General features: G+C 40.4%; 1 protein-coding gene across 1 annotated transcript; it reads left to right on the top strand.

Moving 5' to 3' along the window:
- Positions 1–1,491: 1,491 nt before the first annotated feature.
- Positions 1,492–21,458, top strand: LOC121495114 (serine protease 46-like). The gene is made up of 4 exons (XM_041762401.1): positions 1,492–1,625; positions 1,808–2,067; positions 3,039–3,202; positions 21,204–21,458. Exons 1-4 carry the CDS (start codon positions 1,492–1,494, stop codon positions 21,456–21,458), a joined length of 813 nt encoding a protein of 270 aa, XP_041618335.1.
- The last annotated feature ends 929 nt before the right edge of the window (positions 21,459–22,387 follow it).

Here is a 22,387-nt window from a genome sequence, read left to right as displayed (position 1 = left end):
CTTGTAAGTGGGAGTGCTGTGACTCTCAGGCTCCAAGGGGGGTAGAGGTCATCGGCAGTAGAGCCTGAGCCACTGAGCATTCCCTATGTGTGGGCCAGTGATGCTGTGCCTCTGACGAGGTTGATCTGCAACACTTCAGGCCCCCAACCAACCCATCATGGCTCCCCACAGACTGAACTGCTGGACTTAGTGCTGGCATCTTCATGGTAGAATGATTTGTGGGGGATTTCTATGAGACAGAGCCTACTGGATGTTTCTGCTAATGTGTATGGACCCCCCTAGATTAGTAGCCTTGTCTGCTTATTAATGGACCCCTCCACCAACATCAGGGACCCTCCCTAGGCAAGAACAAGCCTTGGTTACTGCTCCTGAGTCCCTGATGCTCTGCTTGGCATGCACACTGAGGGAAACAGACTTTCTGGAACCACTCCAGCTTCTGACAGTGTAAACACATGTCTAGCTTTGCCTCCGTGAGGATCCATGACTGCATGTTAACAGCGTGTTGGCCAGCCTAAACTTGACAGCAGGCTACATACGTAAAAACCTTTTTTTTTTTTAAATTTTTATTTATTTATGATAGTCACAGAGAGATTGACAGAGAGAGAGAGGCAGAGACACAGGCAGAGGGAGAAGCAGGCTCCATGCACCGGAAGCCCGACGTGGGACTCGATCCTGGGTCTCCAGGATCGCGCCCTGGGCCAAAGGCAGGCGCCAAACCGCTACGCCACCCAGGGATCCCCTTTTTTTTGTCTTTAATCTTGGTCTCCAACCTTTGCTGTAGAATTTCTCCCTTTCCTGTCCTCAGTGACATTCAGTTATTAAATTGTCCAGTCTAAGATGGTCCAGTTCATGTTCTCAGTCTCATAACCAGGTCCATGCAGCTCCTTCTTCTCCTGCTTCTGTGGTTGGGGACAGGGAGGGGCAAGGAGGTGATTGACAAGCATCTCTACTTACTTCCCTATATGGTCATAGAGAGCATACTTGGCGGGTGTTTGTGTGTGTGTGTATGTGTGTGTGTGAGACCTGTGGAGGCAGGCCTGGAGTTGTGCAATGCAACCTCACTATCTATTGCTTTCTGGCCACGACTACAAATGATCATGCTCACTTGTGCCCCATCACCTGCCCCTTGACTGGCAACTCACTCCTCAGATGAGTCTCCTCCTTCACTCCCCTATCTGCTTGTGTAAACGAGTGGGGTAGAGATAAATCCTGGAGTGGTAGCTCCTAATAAGCCCTGGAGGGGCTGGCGGGTCCCCATTGTTTGGTGGATTGCTTTATAAAATGGAACACTTGCTGTAGGAAAAAGCCCTTCCCCACGCAATGGCTGGAATGTGGCCCTCTCTGCCTTTGGATGGTTTGCTGTGTGCTGCCGTGTGTGAGGGCTGCCTTTTACTGGATGAGAATCTGCTCAGGGCTGGCATGCTCCCCTTTCTACCTTTTTCCATAGAGTCCTGGTTCCAGACCTGTGGTCACACCAACATCGCTTGCAAAATGGTGAAGGGGAAGCTGGTAGAGGTAGGCAAGTGGCCATGGCAGGTGAGCATCCTCCTTCTGGGTGTATACATCTGTAGTGGCTCCATCATCCATCACCAGTGGATCCTCACAGCTGCGCATTGTCTACAGAGGTCAGTCAGGGCAGCCAGCCAGACCTAGAGTTTTGCTTTCTGGCCTAGGGGATAGGGGTAGGCAGTAAATTCGGGGATCTGGGACTAGGGGCCCAGCTGGGTCACAGTGTGCTCAGTCTGTGTTTCTCTAACCACGTATGACCTCACTGCTAATTATCTGCCTCCTCCCCATGACCCTACAGATCCAAGGACCCCAAAATGTACTCCGTGAGGGTGGGAGTCCAACGCCTCCCAGAAAACAGCACTCAGCTCCTGCTCACTCGCATTGTGATTCACGAGGATTTCCACAACCTCATATCCCAGGACATTGCCCTTCTGAAGCTCAGGGCCCCCATATCCTGGTCCCCGCTCATCCAGCCTGTCTGCCTACCCAGCAACAGATTTGAGCCATCTATCGGAACCTTGTGCTGGGTGATCGGGTGGGGATATAAAAATCCTCAAGGTGAGTGAAGGCAGGTAGAGGTTCCAAGACACTAGCCTCTTCTGAACAGAACTCCAGTATGGGCTTATTTGTTCATTCCCCCTTTAAAAAAAAACGGGGTGGTGGGGAGAGGCAGAGAGAGAGAGAGAGAGAGAGAGAAATCCCAAGCAACCTCCATGCCCAACCTGGAGCCCGATGCAGGGCTAGATCCCACAACCCTGAGATCATGACCCAAGCCAAAATCAAAAGTTGGACGCCCAACTGACCGAGCCACCCAGGCACCTCTCATTTGTTCATTCCCTTATTCACTTGTTCAGCAAACATTCCTGAGCATTTACATGTGCTGCACACTATCCTGGCTGTGTCTCTTCAGGACCCCCAAAGGCCCCCTACAGTCTTCAGGAGAACACACCGTACTTTAGTGTAAAAGACACATGGCCTGCGTGAACCTCAGTTGCCAAAGTTAAATTAGATCCAGTGCCAAGCCTCACTTTGCAGCATGGCAGGGAATTAATTTTTGGCTATTAATGGGTTTCTCTGTCTGGAAGTGGCACATGATCTCAGAAAGTAAGGCATCGGGCAGCATTCATACATACTTGCTACCTCAAGGCACCAGTAATTCCTGGAGATCTGGCCTCTGTTGGTGCCATCCTAGAGGCTTAGAGTCTAGGAGTGTTTGTGTAATCCTGTCTTCCAGTGGGTGGCACACTCTGGGCTCTGGGGTCTTGACATCTTGCCGGATAGCTGTGGAGCAGTGCTCAGCCCCCACCCTCATGAAACCTGAATTATTAGAGTAGTCTCTCCTTGTCCTCATTCCATGCTTAGATGCTGCTCTGATCCCCTTAGGATACTTTCCCCCCCCAAAATGGCCCTGCTTCCTACTCTAGTGAATCTGGACAAGTTTAAGATGGAGATGTGCCAAATAGTTGAAGGAATGACAAGGCATATCTCCCTCTCTCTCTCTCTCTCTCTTTCTCTCTCAGTCTCTTCAGTAACCCCAAAGAGCCCCTACAGTCTTCAGGAGGTGGCTGTCAAGATCATAAACAGTGAAATCTGCCGTCAGCAGTACCAGTTCCTCTTCTTGAAGGACCAGAAGCAGTTCATTGGGAATGACATGCTGTGTGTCAGCTCAGAATGGGGCATGGGCTCCTGTCAGGTGCGGGGTGCTATGGCCCAGGGCAGGGAGAGGGCTTTCAGGGGTCATGTCTTCCTTTTCACAAGTTACTGGGTGACCTTATGAAAATCTCCTTTCCTTGGCCTTCAGTTACCAAGTCTGTAAAATAGAGTAACTATCTTCTTTGCACTTGGCCACAGTAATGGTACTAATGGCAATACTTCTCAGGTCTTTTGAACACTTCTGAACATCAGTCACATGCCCAAGTGTGGACCAGGTGCGGGCAGAATCAGTTTTGCATAAGTGGCATCATTCTGAAAACATGGGCCTGACTCTTGAATCTTCTGTTGAACATTGTTTTTGAGATTTATACATATTGATATGTGCAGCTCTAATTCATTAACAGCTCTCTATGATATCCCCTTGTGAATATGCCACAGTTTATTTTTTTTTTAATTTTTAATTTATTTATGATAGTCACAGAGAGAGAGAGAGAGAGGCAGAGACACAGGCGGAGGGAGAAGCAGGCTCCATGCACCGGGAGCCCGATGTGGGATTCGATCCCGGGTCTCCAGGATCGCGCCCTGGGCCAAAGGCAGGCGCCAAACCGCTGCGCCACCCAGGGATCCCCTATGCCACAGTTTAAACACTCTACTGTTTATAGTGCTAAGGTAGTTTTCAGGTTTTTTTAAAAAAATCATTTATTTGAAAGAGAGAGAGAGCATGTGCATGTATGGGTGGTGGGGGAGGGGCAGAGGGAGAGAATCTCAAGCAGGCTCCCCATTGAGTGCGGAGCCCAACGCAGAGCTCCATCTCATGACCCTGAGATCATGATGTGAGTCGAAATCAAGAGTCAGATGCTCGACTAACCTAGCCACCTAGGCACCCCAATTTTTCAGTTTTTTCATATCACAAACTGCTGGATAGTCCTATACACATCTCCCTGTTCACATGTTCCAGAACTTCTCAACAGGATGTGTCCTGCAAGGAACTAGTGGGTTATAGGCTGTTCATACCTTCATCTTTTCTTTTTTTGAAGATTTTATTTATTTATTTGAGAGAGAGTGCATGTAAAAAACAGTGTTGGGATGGGGGAGGTTGGAGGGGAGAGGGGCAGAGGGAGAGGGATAAGCAGGCTCCCCACTGAGCAGGGAGTCCAACGCGGGGCTCGATCCTAGGACCCTGAGACCATGACCTGAGCTGAAGGCAAATGCTTAACCGACTTCACCCAGGCACCCCTATACCTTCATCTTTAATAGTTACTGCCTAATTGTTTTCCAAATTGATTGTATTAATCCATATTCTTATAGCAATGTCTGAGAATTCTGTTGTTCCATATTGTTGCCAACATTTTTGGTACTGGCAGACTATAAAATGTTTTCCATTCTGTTAGATGAGAAACAGAAATCACATTGTGGTTGGAGCGTGCATGTCCCTAGTTACTAGTGCCATTATGCATCTTTTCACGTGCTGAGTCTCTATTCGTAATTCTTCTTCTATGACTGACTCACTCAGATATTTTGCACATTTTCTATTGTTTGCCTTTTTCTTTTTATATTCTGGATACTGGTTCTGTGTCCATTGTATATTGCAGATATCTTGTCCCAATTTTTTATTTATCTTTTCATTATGTTTATTCTTTTGTTTGCTGAACAGCAGTTTAGGTTTTATTGTAGTCAAAAATGTAGATCCATATTTTCCTTTCTGGCTTAAGTTTTTTGCATCTTATTTAAGAACTTCCTTTTCCTGAGGTCATAAAGACTTCCCTATATTTTTGTTTCTTAAAGTTTGAAAATTTTTGGTTTTCACATTTAGGTCTTAAATCCACATGCATTCATTTTGTGAGTGGTGTTTAGATAGGGAGAGGACTATTTTTGTGTTTCCTCATATGGACTTCCAATTGTCCCAGTGGGATCCACTGCAAAAACTCTTTACTAGATTATTTTTAAAGATTTTATTTATTTATTCACAAGAGACAGAGAGAGAGAGAGAGAGGCGCAGAGACACAGGTAGAGTAAGAAGCAGGTCCATGCAGAGAGCCCGACGTGGGACTCCATCTGGGGTCTCCAGGATCATGCCCCGGGTTGAAGGCAGTGCTAAACCGCTGAGCCACCTGGGCTGCCCTTTCCTAGAGTAAAATATGACATCATATACATAAAATGTGGAAGTGGGGGGAATGAAAATGTAGTGTTTAGAAAATATTCAAACTTAAGCGACATTAACCTAAAGTAGATTGCTATACACATAGAATATTACAAACCTCAATGGTGACCACAAATCAAAAACCTATAATAGATACACACACAGGCATGCACAAAGAGAAAGGAATCCAAGCATAACACTAAAGAAAGTCATCAAATTGCAAGAGAAGAGAACAAGAGAGGAAGAAAGGAACAGAGAAGAGATATAAAAACAAGATAACCACCACCACAATGGCAATGAGTACATAACTATCAGTAAATACTTTAAATGTAGATGGACTAAACACTCCGATTGACTGAATGGATAAAAAAAGCAAGACCTATTTATATGCTGCCTATAAGAGACTCACTTCAGACCTAAGGACACATACAGACTGAAAGTGAAGGGATGAAAAAAGATATTCCATGCAAACTGAGGCAAAAAGCAAAAAAACAAAAACAAAAACAAAAAACAAAAAAACCCACAAAAAACTGGGGTAGCAATACTTATTTTAGACAAAAGAGATTTTTAAAAAAAACCCAATGTAATAAAAAAGGCCTTATATAATGATAAAGGGACCAATCCAACAAGAGGATGTAACCATTGTAAATATCCATGCATCTAGTAGAGGAGCACCTAAAATGTGTAAAGCAAATATGAACAGACATAAAGGGAGAAAGTAACAGTGATACAGACAATAATAATGGGGTACTTTAGGTACATCACTTACTGAATAGATTTTCCTGACAGAAAATCAGTAAGGAAACAGTGGCTTTGAACAGCCCAAGAGACCTTAACATACAGTATATATATGCTGAATGTTTTACATGTGTGTGTGTGTATATATATATAATATACGTACATATATAGCATTATATATGTGCATATGTATGTGTGTGTACATATACATATACATATATATATAACATTCCAACCAGAAAACAGCAGAATACATATTATTTTCAAATACATAAGTGCACATGGAACATTCTCCAGAATAGAGCAAGTTAGGCCACTAAAATAAGTTTCAGTGAATTTAAGAAGATTGAAATCATATCAAGCATCTTTTCTGACCCACAACAGTATGGAACTGGAAATCAATTACAAGAAAAAAACTGGAAAAAATGGAAACGTGGAGGCTAAACAACACACTCCCAAATAAGCAATGGGTCAATGAAGAAGTCAAAGAGGAAATTTAAAAATACCTTGAGACAAATGAAAATGGAAATACAATGGTCTAAAATCTTTGAGATGCAGCAGAAGCATCTCAATTTAAAACATTTTTGTTGTTTTTAATTTTAATTCCAGTATAGTTAACATACAGTGCTATATTAGTTTTATGTATATAATATAGTGGTTCAACAATTCTATACATCGTTACTCAGTGCTCATCATGGTAAGTGTACTCTTAATCCCCGTCATCTACTTCACCCATCTCCCCACCCACTTTCCTTCTGAAATGCTTTATTTTAAATGAATACCATCAGCTACAGTTATTATTTTTTCAACAAGAACATTTTTTACTTGAGGAATATTTCAAAATACATGGTTCTAAAATATATATATAAAACATTCCATCCAAGAAAAATAGAACACATATTTTTCTCAAGTATACATAGAACAATCCTCTGATTAAATCACATAAAAAGAGATAATAAATATTACAAATTTAAGACTAATATCATACTAAGGATGTTTTCCAACCACAATGGCATAAAACTAAAGATCAATAATTAAAACTGGAAAATCTACAATGTGAATATTAAATATTTAACATGTAAATATTAACACACAACTGCACAAGCAGTGGGTCAAATAATAAAATGGCAAGTCAAAATATGTCTCACAACAAAAGAAAAATAAAGCACAATATTCTAAAACCTATGGGATGCAGCAAAAGCAGATGTTATAGTGAAATTTATGTTATAAATACTGTGTTAAGAAAAAAGTTTGAATAAATTACATCACAAGAAGCTAGAAAAAGGAGAGACTTAGCTGAAATTTAGTAGAGGAAGGAAATAAAGAAAAATCAGAAATAAATAATATAGAGACCAGAATAAACAATAATATAATATTGAAAGTAATAGCCAGTTTTTCCAAAAACAAAAGAACATAAAACAAACAAAATTGGCAATGCTTTGACTAAAGAGCAGTTCTACAAGACAAGTTTATAATGATGCAGGCCTACCTCAAGAAACAAAATCTCAATCTAATCTTACACCTGAAGGAATGAGAAAAAAGAAGAACAAAGCCCAAAGTTAGTAGAAGGAAATAATAAATATTGGAGTGATATAAATAAAATAGAGACTGAAAAAAACAATAGAAAAAATCAATGAAACTAAGAGCTAGTTCTTTGAAAAGATAAAACTGATAAACCTTTAGCCAGACTCAACAAGGAAATGAGAGAGGGCTCAAATAAATAAAATCAGAAATGAAAGAGAAGTTCAATCAACAGAAATACAAAGAATTACAAGACACAACTATGAAAAATAATACACAAAAAAACTGGACAACCTAGAAGAAATGGATAAATTCCTAGAAACATACAATCTTCCAAGAATGAATCAGGAAGAAATTGAAATTTGGAACAGGATGATTACTAGTAATAAAAGTGAATCAGTAATCAGAAAACTCCCAATGAACAGAAGTCTAGGACCAAATAGCTTCACAGGTGAATTACCTATTCTTCTCAAACTATTCCAAAAAAATCGAAGAGGAAATAATGGTTCAAAATTTATTCTATGAGGCCAGCACTACCCTAATACAAAAATCAGACAGAGACACTACACAAAAAGAAAATTACAGACCAATATCCTTAATGAAACTACAAGCAAAAAGCCTCAACAAAATATTAACAAACTTAATTCAACAATACATTAAAAGGATTATTCACCATGACTACGTGGGATTTGTTCCAGGGATGCAAAGATGGTTCAATATCCGCAAATCAATCAACATGATACACCAGATTAACAAAAGGATAAAAATAATTTGACAAAATTCAACATCCATTCATGTTAAAAACTCTCAGCAAAGTGTGTATAGAGGGAAGAAACCTTAGCATAATAGAGGCCATGTATGACAAACCCACAGCACATCATACTCAATGGTGAAAAACTGAAAGCTTTTCCTCTAAGGTCAGGAACCGGACAAGGACATTCACTCTTGCCACTTTTATTCAAGACAGTACTGAATTTTTAACCACAACAATCAGACAAAAGAAACAAAAGGCATCCAAATTGATAAGGAAGAAGTAAAATTGTCAGGATTTTGAGGTTACATGATACTCTATATAGAAAACCCTAAAGAATCCATCAAAAAACTAATAGAACTATTAAAGAATTCAGGAAGTTTCAGGATACAAAATTAATATACAGAAATCTGTTGCATTTCTATACACTAATAATGAAGTATCAGAAATTAAGAAAACAACTCCATTTACAATTACATAAAAAAGAATAAAATTCCTAGGAATAGATTTAACCAAGGAGGTGAAAGATGTGCAGTCTGAAAACTGTAAGATATTGATGAAAGAAATTGAAGATAACACAAATAAATGGAAAGATACACCATGCTCATGGATTGGAAAAATTAATCATTAAAATGTCTATGCTATCCAACACAATCTACAGATTCAATTCAATCCCTATCAAAATACCAATAGTATTTTTCACCAAACTAGAGCAAATAATTCTAAAATTTGTATAAAACTACAAAAGACCCAGAATAGTCAAAGCAATCTTGAAAAAGAATAACAAAGCTGGAGGTATTACAATCCCAGATTTCAAGCTATCTACAAAGCTAGTGTAATCAAAATAATATGGTATTTGCACAAAATAGACACAGATCAATGGAACAGAATAGATAGCCCCCAAATAAACCAATACTTCTATGGTTAATCTATGACAAAGGAGGCAGGAATATGCCATGAGGAAAACACGATCTCTTCAATAAATAGTGTTGGGAAAACCAAACAACTACATGCAAAAGAATGAAACTCAATCACTTTCTCACACCATACACAAAAATAAACTCAAAATAGGTTAAAGATCTAAATATAAGACCCAAACCATAAAACTTCTAAAAGAAAACATAGCAGTAAACTCTTGCACATCAGTCTTAGAAATATGTTTTTTAATCTATCTCCTCAGGCAAGGCCAACAAAAGCAAAACAGAAACAAACAAAAACAAAACAGTTGAGACTACATCAAACTAAAAAGCTTCTGCACAGCAAAGGAAACCATCAACAAAATGAAAAGGCAACCTACTGAATGGGAGAAGGTATTTGCAAATGATATTTTCAATAAAGGCTTAATACCCAAAATATGTAAAGAACCCATAAAAAAGAACCCATACAACTCAATTATCAAGACAACAACAACAACAACACAACCCCAAACAATCTGATTAAAAAATGAACAGAGGACCTGAAAAGACATTTCTTCCAAAGCAGACATATAGTTGGCCAACAGACACAGGAAAAGATACTCAACATCACTCATCATCCGGGAAATGTAAATCAAAACCACAATGAGATATCACCTTACACCTGTCAGAATGGCTAAAATTAACAACACCAGAAACAACAGGTGTTGGCGAGGATGTTGAGAAAAGGGGAACCCTCTTGCACTCTTGGTGGGAATGCAAACTGGTGCGGCCACTGTGGAAAATAGTATGGAATTTCCTCAAAAAGTTAAAAATAGAACTACCCTATGATCCAATAATTACACCACTGGGCATTTACCTGAAGAAAATGAAAAGACTAATCTGAAAAGATACATGCATCCCTATGCTTATTGCATTATTTACAACAGCCAAGATATGGAAGCAGCCAAACGTCCATCGATAGATGAGTGGGTAAGGAAGACCTCCAATGTATTTTTGGACTTTTTTCTTTTCTAATAAAAGTATTTAAGTCTACAGATTTCCCTCTAAATACTGCTTTAGCCTGATACCACATATTTTAGTATGTAGCATTTTTACTGTTATCTAGTTCTAAATATTTTCTCTAATTCCCATTCTTATTTCATTTTGATCTATAGCTTATTTATAAGCATTTTTCCCCCATTTCCAAATACATGTGTGCTTGTTTGTTTTGTTAATGAGTTCCAACCCGCTTGCCATGTAATCATAAAATTGGCTCTACAATGATACCTGCTATATGGGATATGCTGCAGTTTGCCTAGTGGCCTGGTATATAGTTAAGTTTTTTACTTATTTCATTGTTTTCTGTTTCTCTTAATTTTCTTCTGCTTCCCTTGGGCTTGATTTGGTTTTATTTTTCTGTCTTCTTGAGCAAAAAGATTTACTCTTTCTAGTTTTGTGTTTGAAGTATTTAAAACTATGAAATCATCTTTTAATTAAATGTGGTTTCATCTCTTAAGTTTTATACTGCTGTGATTCCCTTATCACTACTTTATTTAAAAAATATATACATAGTGTTATTTGAAAGGAAATGCATGAATCTCTTTTTAAAAAAAAGTAGCACATAAATGCAAACATTGGAAAATGAGACTTCCCTATAATCAAACTACCTAGAAATTTCCACTCTAAGTTGTTTAGTTTCTATCCCTAACATTTCTTTCTATACATATATGAAACCCCAAATAAGTTTTAGGATTTTTTTCTAGTTTTTATCTTTAATGAATGAAAGACTCTCCTAAAATTTTATTCTCCAACAAATTTTTTACTTTCACTTGAAATAGATCTTGGACCATCTTGGACTATCTATGTAAATACATTCCATTCTCCTTGAATACTGAACAACAATTCTCTCATATTGCTATGTCATAATCTATTTAACCGTTCTCCTATTGATAGACATCTGAACTCATTTCAATATTTTTTCTACCATGCCAGAAATCTTTGTTCATAGATCTTTGCACATTTATTCAAATATTTCTCTAAAGTAAATTTTTAGAAGTGTAATTACAAGATCAGTTGTATGCACATTTAAAATTTTAAAAGAGGGGCAGCCCCGGTGGCTCAGTGGTTTAGCGCCGCCTTCAGCCCAGGGCCTGATCCTGGAGACCCAGGATTGAGTCCCACGTCAGGCTCCCTGCATGGAGCCTGCTTCTCCCTCTGCCTGTGTCTCTACCTCTCTCTCTCTCTCTTTGTGTCTCATGAGTAAATAAATAAAATCATAAAAAATAAATAAATAAAATAAAAATTTAAAAGATATTGACAAATTAGCTTTCTCAAATACTTACCCTTTTATATTAATACCAACAGTATACGAATGCCCCTTTCTCTATGTCATCACTGGCATTTAGGTATTATGTTTATTATGTTCCTCTGATAGACTAAAACTTTCATTTCTGCTTTAATTTCATGAAATTGAGCAATCCTGTTAATTGCTTGTACAACAAGTTATTAAATAGGAAGTTTCAATGAAGTAATCAAAATACAATGTGCATTAGGATTCAAAGGATGCCAGGGGCGGGTTGGGGGGTGGGATGGGGGATTGTCTATCCCACACTCAGATCTCCTGGGAGGGGTTTCAACAAGATCACCCAGGGAGCGTGATGTCAGCTATCAATCTCAAGACCCAGAGAGCAGGAAGTGCTGGTTCTCTTGCCTCCTCACTCTTCTGCTTTAACCTTGGTAGTAGGTTCAGAAAACAGGTTAGCAAGATGGGGTTGGGGCGGTTGCTGAATGAGAGGAACAGGAAAAGCAGACCTGGCTCCTCCTTTCCCTCCTGCTTGCCAAAAGCCCTAGACAGCAGTGGGGAGAAGTTTTACTGTAGAAGTCTGACATTGTGATTGCTGTGTGGGAATGAATATTCTGATTTCTGAACTGAGATATGTTTATGAGACTGTCCTCATGGCGACACTGATTACATTAATCTCAGTGAGCAACACTTCTTGTTCTGCCCAAGCTTTTACCCAAGTTCAGGGAAAGAACCCAACTTCTAAATAAATTGTAAAAGGACAAAGGGAGTCCAGATAAAGAGACTTGTACTGTTCAGTGGACCATTTACACTTTTCTGTGTCCTTTGCTCATGGTTTTCTACTAAACTACTTTGGTTTTTATTGGTTTGTAAAAACTCTGGATATCGCATGCTGTAGTAATTATTGATAAAGGAACATCATGTCTTTTTCAGCTTAATTTAAAATGGTTTATGAGTATATGTATTTTTATGTAAACACACATTCACACATATACACATACACAGATGGAGAGAGAATATAAAACAAATATGGTAAAACATTAACAATTAGTAAATCTGAGTAAAAATATTCTACTTGCAGCAACTTTTCTGTGAGTCTCAAATTATTTCAAAATGAAAAGTTATTAAAAGTTTTGAGAACTGGAAGTTTTAACCCTTTATAAAATGTTTTATGATATTTTACTGATCTGTCCATCATTTGGCTTCTTTTGATGTGGACTTTTTTCCATAGAGTTATTTAAAAATTTGATTTTTCATTATTTCCCTTGATGATAGTGGTTTTTGTGCTGTGCTTTTCTACCTTTCCCACCCAAAGATTATAAAATTTTTCACTCACGTGTTCTTAATTCTTTTCTTTAAATGTTTTAATTTTGATTCATCTGGAAGGTTGAGAGAAGGAATCTGTTTTATTTTCCTCCAAATGTAGCCAGTTATGTAAATAATCTTTCATTGAATACTTTAATTTTTTTGGTAGTGAATTCGAAATGCCCCCTTTAGAAGCTGCCTGACTGGCTCAGTCCGCAGAATGTGTGCCTCTTGATCTTGGAGTTGTGAGTTTGAGCCCCACGTTGAATGTAGAGTCTACTTGAAAATAAAATCTTACAAAAAAAAAAAAAAAGAAAGAAAGAAATGCCCTTTTATTATACTGTACATTCCCATTTTATTTTGATCGGTGTCTTTGACTCTTGCAGTCTCATTCTTCTGCCAACACCATTCTTCTTAAATTATTGTAGCTCTTTCTTTCTTTTTCTTTCTTTCTTTCTTTCTTTCTTTCTTTCTTTCTTTCTTTCTTTCTTTCTCTTTCTTTCTTCTTCTTCTTTCTTGTATGTGGTAAGGCAAGTCTTCCTTCATTATTCTCCTTTTAAAGAATTTGCCTGGCTATCCTCCCATGTTCATTCCAACTGAACAATTTTAGTATAATGTCAAAAAGAAAATCATGTGGTGATTTTGATGGAAATTAATAGATTAATTTAGGGAAAATAAACTATTTTGTTCCATTTCTTTCTGTCTACAGCTTTCTCCACATAGTTACTACAAGCTGCTGCTTAAGAATATGCCTGTTTTATATCTGTTGTGAGCAGTATGTTTTCTTACATTGTACTTTTTAAAAAAGATTTTATTTATTCATGACACACACACACACACACACACACAGAGAAAGAGAGAGAGAGAGAGAGACAGGCAGAGGGAGAAGCAGGCTCCATGCAGGGACCCTGACGTGGGACTTGATCCCCTGTCTCCAGGATCACACCCTGGGCTGAAGGGGGCGCTAAACCGCTGGGCCATTAGGGCTGCCCTTTCATTGTGCTTTCTACTTGAATTATATATTTGGTTTGTGTGTGTGTGAGTGTGTGTGTGTCTGTGAGTGTGTATGTATATGTAACAAGCATCCTTTGTGGATCTAGTTGCTTCTCTTTAATTTTGCAGGTCCAGAGCCATATTATTTGAAAACAATGGTAAATTTACCTCCTTCTTTACAATGGGTGTGCTTCTCATTTTTCTTGTCTACTGCAGTGCAAGAACTATATTCTAGAACAATTACTCTGTCTTCCAGGAGACGCTATGCCATTTTGTTTTAGGCATGTCTCTTGTTAAACAGCTTAAAGCTGGATGCTGTTTTTGTCCGGATATCTGGGGGAATATCCTTTTATCCACTTGATGAGAAGAATATTTCTTTCTGTTCCCCCGCCTTATGTTTTGGGTTGATTTTTTTCCCACACTCTACTTTTCTGCTGCAGTGGTTTACAAGTTGTCATGTCTCAATTTGGTGCTGCTTCTGGTCACCCTGTATTTTCCACACACATATTTAGAGCCGAATTAACACCTAGAGTTAATCAGTGGCTACAGCTTCCTCAACAGGACCAGACCTTCCTTCATTTTCACTTTCTTCATTTCCTTCCCCCAGACTCATCCTCTTGTTGAAAATATCTTGTTGAAGACAGCAAGCTGAACTCTTTTGTTATATCTAAGAGTTTTTAGTTGACTTTCTTGGGCTTTGCAGGCCTACAATTCATATGAGCTGTAATTAGTTATGATTTTTTGCCTCTTTTGTTTTCACGATATTTGCTTTTTTCATACCATGGGCACATGTCCCCCAAAAAGCCTGGAATTTGCCTTGTAGCTGGCCTTCATGGATGTGCTTCTCACGCTTCATCATGAAGCCTGGTGCTAATCTGGCATATCATCTGTCAGGGAGAGAGCCATTCCTTCCTGATCTGCTATAGCATTTTGTTCAGGAATGAATGCCTTGCTTCATAAAATGTGTTTTATGCAGCTCTCAAGATGACTCCATGCTCTGATCAGATGTGCCGAGTCAGCTCTGAGAACAGATTCCTCACGTCTGCCTAGCCTGCATGCCAGGATCGTCTTTCCCTGCTCAGAGTGTAATTCTGCTTCATTCATCTGTCAGATTTAGATTTATAATCTCTTTTTTTAGAACATGTTTAATTTATTTTTTCTTCCAACAGACATCCTGTGCTGGGCCCTGGAACAGGCACAGGGCAATGTTGGTGCAGGGCCTGGGAAATGTACTGGCTTGAGATGGAAGAGTCCTGTGTGCACGACCCACTGGCCTTTGCATTTTGTTTTCTTCCTCTAGTGAGGCTGGGCTCCTTTTTAAAGCATGCTGAGGAAGGTACCCCTTATATCAAGGTATAGAATCAAGACTATACTTCACTTGAAAAGTATTAGCCCATGTTCTAGAACATTTGAAACGATATAAATTATCTGCTCCTTGAATGCTGAATAGAAGTTGACTATGAAACTGCGCAGGCCTGTTTTCATTTGAGGGGTAGTTCGTGGGCAATATTTTCAGTTGTTTTACTCGTGGTTATTGGACTTAGATGATTTGCATTTTCTTAGAAATTACTCGTTTCATCCAGAATTTAAATCCATAAAGAGGAGGTTACAAACATTCTTCAGATTCTGAAGAAGTATATTTTCCCAGGATGTGGTTCTTGCCTCTTTTCTACTCATACTGTGAAGTATTTGCATTTTCTTCTATTTTTCTTGGTAAGATTTGTAAAGTGCTTATCTATTCTGTTGGTTTTTGAGAACAAGCTATTGATTTCATTTCTCAAGGCTGTGATTTTCTGCTTTCTAATGTGTGGATTATCCCCGTTTTGTCTTTATTAATTCCTTTTTAAGTGTCATGAGCTGAATATGTGGTAATACATAATTGATGACAATAATGAATAATTATCTTCATTCTCTCTAGTTTGATGAAAATATTTAGCCCGGGACTCTTCTATGTGCAATTCAGGCCCGTATCCCATGGGCTTTGCCACATGTGGTATTCTTATCGCCCTACACAATAATGGTAGATTTTAATTCTGTTTTTACTTTAACATTTTTGAAAGTTAATTTCTTTACCTTTGATAAGATAGTTTACATTTTGTCATGGGCTCTGGTTTTATTTCATTGTGGTAAGAGAATGTCCACATTTGCAAGTTTTCTCTCTCCCTACTATTCTCTCTGAGTTCTCTTTTTCTCTGGGCTCCCAGAGTCCAGTTAATCTTCTCTTCTCACATTATCATCATTAGCTTGATTTCCCCCTTCATCTTCCATATTCTCTCCCCACAAAGGCACCTACTCAAATCTTTAAAGATGTCTGTATCTTTGAAAAATGCATAGTGTTGCTGTTATGTGTCTTTTAACTTGCATGAACAATATCGTGCTACTTATTCCTTCCTGTGTTTGTTTGTTGAGGAATCTCAATTTGTTAGAGAATCCACATTCAAAGGCTTTATTCTTTCAAGTCCCCCCATGTCAAAGCTTCTTCCCTCTCTCAAACATCATTTTGGGCAGAATATACAGTTTCTAGTCACTTTTAGTTATTACATACCCTGTCTGATTACAAGTCTAGATTTAAAAATTGATTTGATTTACACCTTGCCAAGCCCTACCACATCTCCCTCATTCAGTGCCCCTGGGGGTGGGAGATGGGGGAGGTTCCTCACTTCTCCAAACTATCAGGGATCTGGAGACTGGGATGAAGACTCTTGAGTCTCACTCAACTCTCTTTCTACCCTGGCTTTCTTTTCACTTCCATTTGGATGGTCAACACTTGTCTATCCCCTCACTTTCAATCTGCACCTGTCTTTAAATCTGAAAGTAGTCTTTTGTAGGCAGTGTATAGATGACTCTTGCTTTTTTATCTGTTCCATCACCATGTCTTTTGATTGGAACATTTAGTCTATTTACATTCAAAGTAATAATTAATAGTTATGTACTCATTGACATTTTTTACTTGTTTTATGGCTGTTTTTTGTGGTTCTTCTCCTTTCCTTTCTTCTCTTGCTCTCTTCTCTCACAGTTTGCTGGCTTTCTTTAGTGATAGACTTGGAGTGCCTCTTTTTACTTTTTGGGTATTCTATTGCCAGTTTTTGATTCATGGTTACCATTACATATGTATGTGACATTTCCCACATATAGCAGTTTATATTAAGTTGATGGTCACTTAAGTTTGGACCCATTCTTTACTCCTCTCCCCACTACCCCATGTTTTAGGTATATGGTGTCATACTTTAGATCCTTTTGTTTTGTGAGTCCCTGGGCTGATTTTTATGGATATAGTTATTTTTACTGCTTTTGTGCGTCCTACTCTTCTTAACTTCTGCTTATGGTCTTTCTTTTCCGCTCAAACCATCCCCTTTAACATTTTTTGTAGGGCCAGTTTAGTGGTCATGAATTCCTTAACTTTTGTTTGTTTGGGAAACTCTTTATCTCTCCTTTTATTCTGAATGGTAGCCTTGCTGTATAGTGTTCTTGGTTGTAGTTTTTTTTTTTTTTTTTTCCTTTCAGCACTTTGAATATATCATGCCACTTTCTTCTGGCCTACAAAGCTTCTGCTGAAAAATCAGTTTATAGCTTTATGGGGAGAGTGTTCTGGAGGGGCTGGTTCCTGTAGGTGTCCATGTATCTAGGTTGGGGAGGGGGGCAGCAGGGAAGGAAACAGTATCTGCCAGCTCTTTTGTTCCTGGAGAAGTCTCCCAAAGATCCCTGCCCCTTTAGCACACATGCTGAGATTAGTAAATAAATGTCCTCATATACCCTAGGTGTTTTTTATAAACTGCTGCTTCTAGTGCTGTATCTCCACAGCTGTTTGTTATGCTGTCTCTTTAAGAGCAAGGACTCAGTTTCCTATCACCCCTGGCTCTCCCAGAGTTGAGCCACTGATTTTTAAAGTTCCAGGTATTACGCTCTACTGATTGTAAGAACTGCCAAAGTTAGGCCCGTCTGGTTCTCAAAGCCAGATGTTATATAGGCATTTGTCTTCCCAGTGGCTTCCCTTGGGCCTGGGGTGGGGTCTGCTCTTCTCCTTGCACCTATCGCATCCCCCTTCCCACAGATGGTAATACAGGTCATTTTGGCTCCTGACTGAATCTCCACCCTTCCTACCCTCTTCAATGTGGCCTCTCCTCTGCATTTATCTGTAGTGAGTTTGTTCTGCCGGTCTTTAGGTCATTTTCTAGTTTATTTACTCTGATGTGAGTGTTATCTAGGTGTATCTATGGGATGAGGTGAGCCCAGGATACTTTTACTCTGCCATCTTCCCCAGAAGTCTCTCAACACTGTTTCTCTGCTTGTTAATGTTCAAGGTGTCCCTACACATACTAAATATTGACCTCTAGCTGGTTTTATTTTTTTTTAATTTTTTTTCTCTAGCTGGTTTTAGATGGCGTAAATGCCCTATCTTAATTCATAATCTATGTCCAGTGAGATTTGGTGTCCTTCACTGAATAGTCATAATTTTGATGTAATTAAGCTCAACACATCTCCCCTTTGTGGACTTTGAGTCTTATTTTCAAACATATGCTTCATCTCAAGTCAAAGTTATGGTCCTACATATTTTTTTAAAGATTTTATTTATGTATTTGAGAGAAGAGAGAGAGCGAGAGAGCAAGCATAAGCTCAGGTTGTGGGGGGAGAGGCAGAGGGAGAAATAGACTCCCCACTGAGTGGAGAGTCTAACACAGGGCAGCCCTGGTGGCTCAGCGGTTTAGTGCCGCCTGCAGCCTGGGGTGTGATCCTGGAGACCAGGATCGAGTCCCACGTCTGGCTGCCTGCATGGACCCTGCTTCTCCCTCTGCCTGTGTCTCTGCCTCTCTCTCTCTCTATCTCTCATGAATAAATAAATAAAATCTTTAAAAAAAAAAAAAAGAGAGTCTAACACAGGGTTCAATACCAGGACCCATGATATCATGACCTGAGCTGAAGGCAGACGCCTAACCAACTGAGCCACCCAGGTGCTCAGGTCCTACGTGTTTTTAATGAGTCTTATCTTTTTAACTTTCTATATTGAGGATTTTAATTTCTCTGGAGTTTTGTTATGGTAGGATCCAACTTTACATTTCTTCATCAGTTTCCCCACCATTACAACAGAGATCTTTTTTCCCAGAGCTTTCTGGGGCATGTGTCATATCTCCTCATGTGCAGGCATCAGGTTAGCTCTCCAAAGCACAATTGGCCTATTTACCTATTTTTTTTTTTTTTTATGATAGTCACACACACACAGAGAGAAGAGAGAGGCAGAGACATAGGCAGAGGGAGAAGCAAGCTCCATGCACCAGGAGCCCGACGTGGGACTCGATCCCGGGTCTCCAGGATCGCGCCCTGGGCCAAAGGCAGGCGCCAAACCACTGCGCCACCCAGGGATCCCTATTTACCTATTTTTTAAAAAAGAGTTTATTTATTTATTCATGAGAGACACACAGAGAGGCAGAGACACAGCAGAGGGAGAAGTGGGCTCCCTGTGGGGTGCCTGATGCAGGACTTAATCCCTGGATCATACCCTGGAACCCCAGGTTCATACCCTGAGCCAAAGGTAGATGCTCAACCACTGAGCCACCCAGGCATCCCCTATTTTCCTATTTTTATGTCAGCACCACAGTTTCTGTAACTACAGCTTTGAAATATATCTAACTCTTTGGTAGGTCAAATCTGCCCCCAGCCTGACTCTCCAATTTGCTCTTCTTTCTCATGCCTGTCATAGAATTCATGGACTATTATCCTTCCATATCAATTTTAGAATCATATTGTCAAGGTCCTGAAAAAAATCTGTCTGGCATTTTGTTTGGAATTGCTTGCACTTTAGAGATTAATGTAAGGAAGATTGACACTGTTATCTTTTTAAGTTGTTTTTACTCTATATTGAAGAGACAAAAGAATATGGAGATTAAAGAATAATACAACCAACAGCCATATCCTCCTTCCCAAGCCTATGAAATAGTGCAGCATTACCAGAGACTCTGAACCTTCTAGTTCAGAAGTGTAATAATCCCTGAGTATCAAGCCATGAAGGCTCTAATTATGCTCTCGTTTTTTTCCTGCTGGCTGGCATTTGCTCGCAGTATCTTGACTTCCTTGTGTGTGGGGTGATGTTTTAAAAAGTGAGGAAATGTTCTTTAGGGTGTTCTCTGTGAGAATTCTCTGAAGTATAGCCTCCAAAGTGGGTTCCTTCAGACAGAATCTATACTTGCTTCTGCTGGATAACTGGGCACATGACTAACCCAGGACCACTTTGAATGACATCCTTGGCTTGGGTTTTTTGAACTGCTCACGTAGTGTGAATTCCAACTGCAAGTTTATATGAGGGCAGGTGCTCCCAGTTTCCCCTCACTCAGAGGGCATGGTCCTTTTTTGGAGGTACTGCTTTTTGCAAGAGGTTTTAGGCTTCCCTCCTTGCACAGGCCCTGGGTTTTGCCTTTTAACTCCCACACCGACGAACGAGACTGTGAAAACAGAAGCTCAGTTTCACTGGGTCTGGCAAATGGCTTGGGGACCAAAGCCATGTGGGCTTTGCTGATCTCTCTGGGTTTTAGCCCTCCCTTAGGTTTTGGACTCTGAGGCATCTTTATTTTCTTGCCAGCTCAGCCATACCTTTAAAATGATGTTTTTCAACATCATACATATTTAGTTATCTACAGCAAGGTCAGGCAGGGTATCTGGTCTTCCATACTACAGGAAGCCAAATGCTGAGCATTGGCATTTTAAGTCACCTCACTTAAGAACAAAAATATATATTTACCTAGTTGTCCTTATTTTATATTCTTAGGTCTAGTTTTATTATTTTTTCCCTTAAATGTCTCATGCAGTCTTCATTAGATTATATTCTTTAAATCTTGGTTTGAATTACATTAAAAAATATATGTAGATAGAGCTGTTTTTCTGATTTACAAAACTTTTCAAGAATACAGAAGAGTATAAAGTTTAAAAAAAAATCACAAACCCACCATCAGCAGACAGAACAGCTATTACTTTTTGATGCATGCTGTTAGAAACATTATTCTTAGACATGCATGTGCTTTGTACAAAACTAAGGGGCTGGTTTGCATTTCAAATAGCCACTCTGCAGGCAGGAGTGTAGGAAAAAAAGAGTGGTCAAGGGCAGCACCTTGGAGGCCCGCTAAGATTTTAGGGAGGGCAGAGGTGGGGACCAGGGGCTTCTGGTCAGAGAATTAGCAGGAGAATGAAAAGAGAGGCCAGTGTGATCCTGAGCTCGGTCCCAGTGCAGAGCTTCCATGTCACAGAGCAGGTTCAGAGCTATGCCTCATTATCAGGGATGGCCCAAGCTTAAGGCCGCTCATGCTAAGGATGTGGGCTGGGAAGGTGTGACCTTCTCCAGAGACTGCAGTGAGGGCTTCTAGCTGCCTCTCTCATGCCTCTCCTCCTCCTCTCCCCTGCCCTCCACAGGACAACTCTGGCAGCTCCCTTGTGTGCCAGGTGAACAACTCTTGGATTCAGATGGGGGTGGTGAGCTGGAGCCTTAGCTGCAACCGGCACCGCCTCCCAAGCATCTATACCAGCACCTCCCAGTTCACCCACTGGATCAAGAGGCAGATCAGCGACATGAGGTTCATCAGTAGGGGTGATCCTGCCTTCCTGAGCCCGGTCGCCCGCACTGGTTACATTCTGCTGGTGTCCTTGGGCTCCCTGTGGCTCCTTTGAGTGATGTTTCTGGGGCAGGTCCTCCCAGAGGCCACTTCTTCCTCCCTCTGGTTCCCTCAGGAGATGTGCAGACCTAGGGAGCACATGACATCAGGACAGAGTGCCCTCGGGGGAGGGTCCCAGAGCCACTGGTTTTTAAGTTGTTCAATGAAGATCCTCTTGAGTTTTGCACCACAGAAGTCCTCTTTCTTCTTGACCATGTCCAGAACCCTTCTGAGCCTCCCTAGCCCCGGGATGCCTGTCTTCTCAAGGGGGGCCTTCCCTGAAGGGCTCACTTGTGCCAGAGCCCTGCTGCCCCAATGGAGGGAGCATGGGGGTGGCTCAGACCCAGTGGGCCTCAGGTTCAGAGCCCTTGTCCTATAGGTGCCAAGGGTAGTAGGTATGATTTGCTGTCTTTGCAGAGACTAGAACACTGAATGGCCAGCCTGAGTGTCTCCCAAGACAGCAGGTCCTGGCAAAAGTTAGAGTGTCCTGACTTCATTTCACGTTCACTTAGAAGTTCCCAAAAGCTTTGAACCAAAGCTGCTCGTAGGATTTCTCCCACTCTACTTATTACATGTGTTATCTATGTCATTGAGCCGTCAGAGTGTTCCCTCAATTCCAACATACCTTAAAGTGGCCTTCTGCTCCCAGAAAGGTCGGTTGGCCACCATCACTCAACCTTACCTACATGGTCTTTCCCAAACAGAGAGACCTGTTAAGAGAAGAATATTGGCTGAATGGAGGTGGGGGGGGGGGGCGGTGTGGGGATGCTGCTTAAAATGATGCAATCTTCAAAAATCCTTCGGGAAGACCTTTTCAGCTGCTCAGTTTCAGTGCCCTGGGACCAAGCCCCCCTGCAGTTAGCAGGCTGGGGGGAAGGTGGGCCACTTGGAAATCCTGGAGGCCAGCCCCAGGGTTGGGGCTCAGCTCACCAGGGGAAGGATGAA

Source organism: Vulpes lagopus, chromosome 7 (genome assembly GCF_018345385.1).
Source record: "Vulpes lagopus strain Blue_001 chromosome 7, ASM1834538v1, whole genome shotgun sequence".
Taxonomy (NCBI): Eukaryota; Metazoa; Chordata; class Mammalia; order Carnivora; family Canidae; genus Vulpes; species Vulpes lagopus.
The sequence above is the reverse complement of the archived record's forward strand: the minus strand, read 5'-3'. Positions and strand labels throughout refer to the sequence as shown.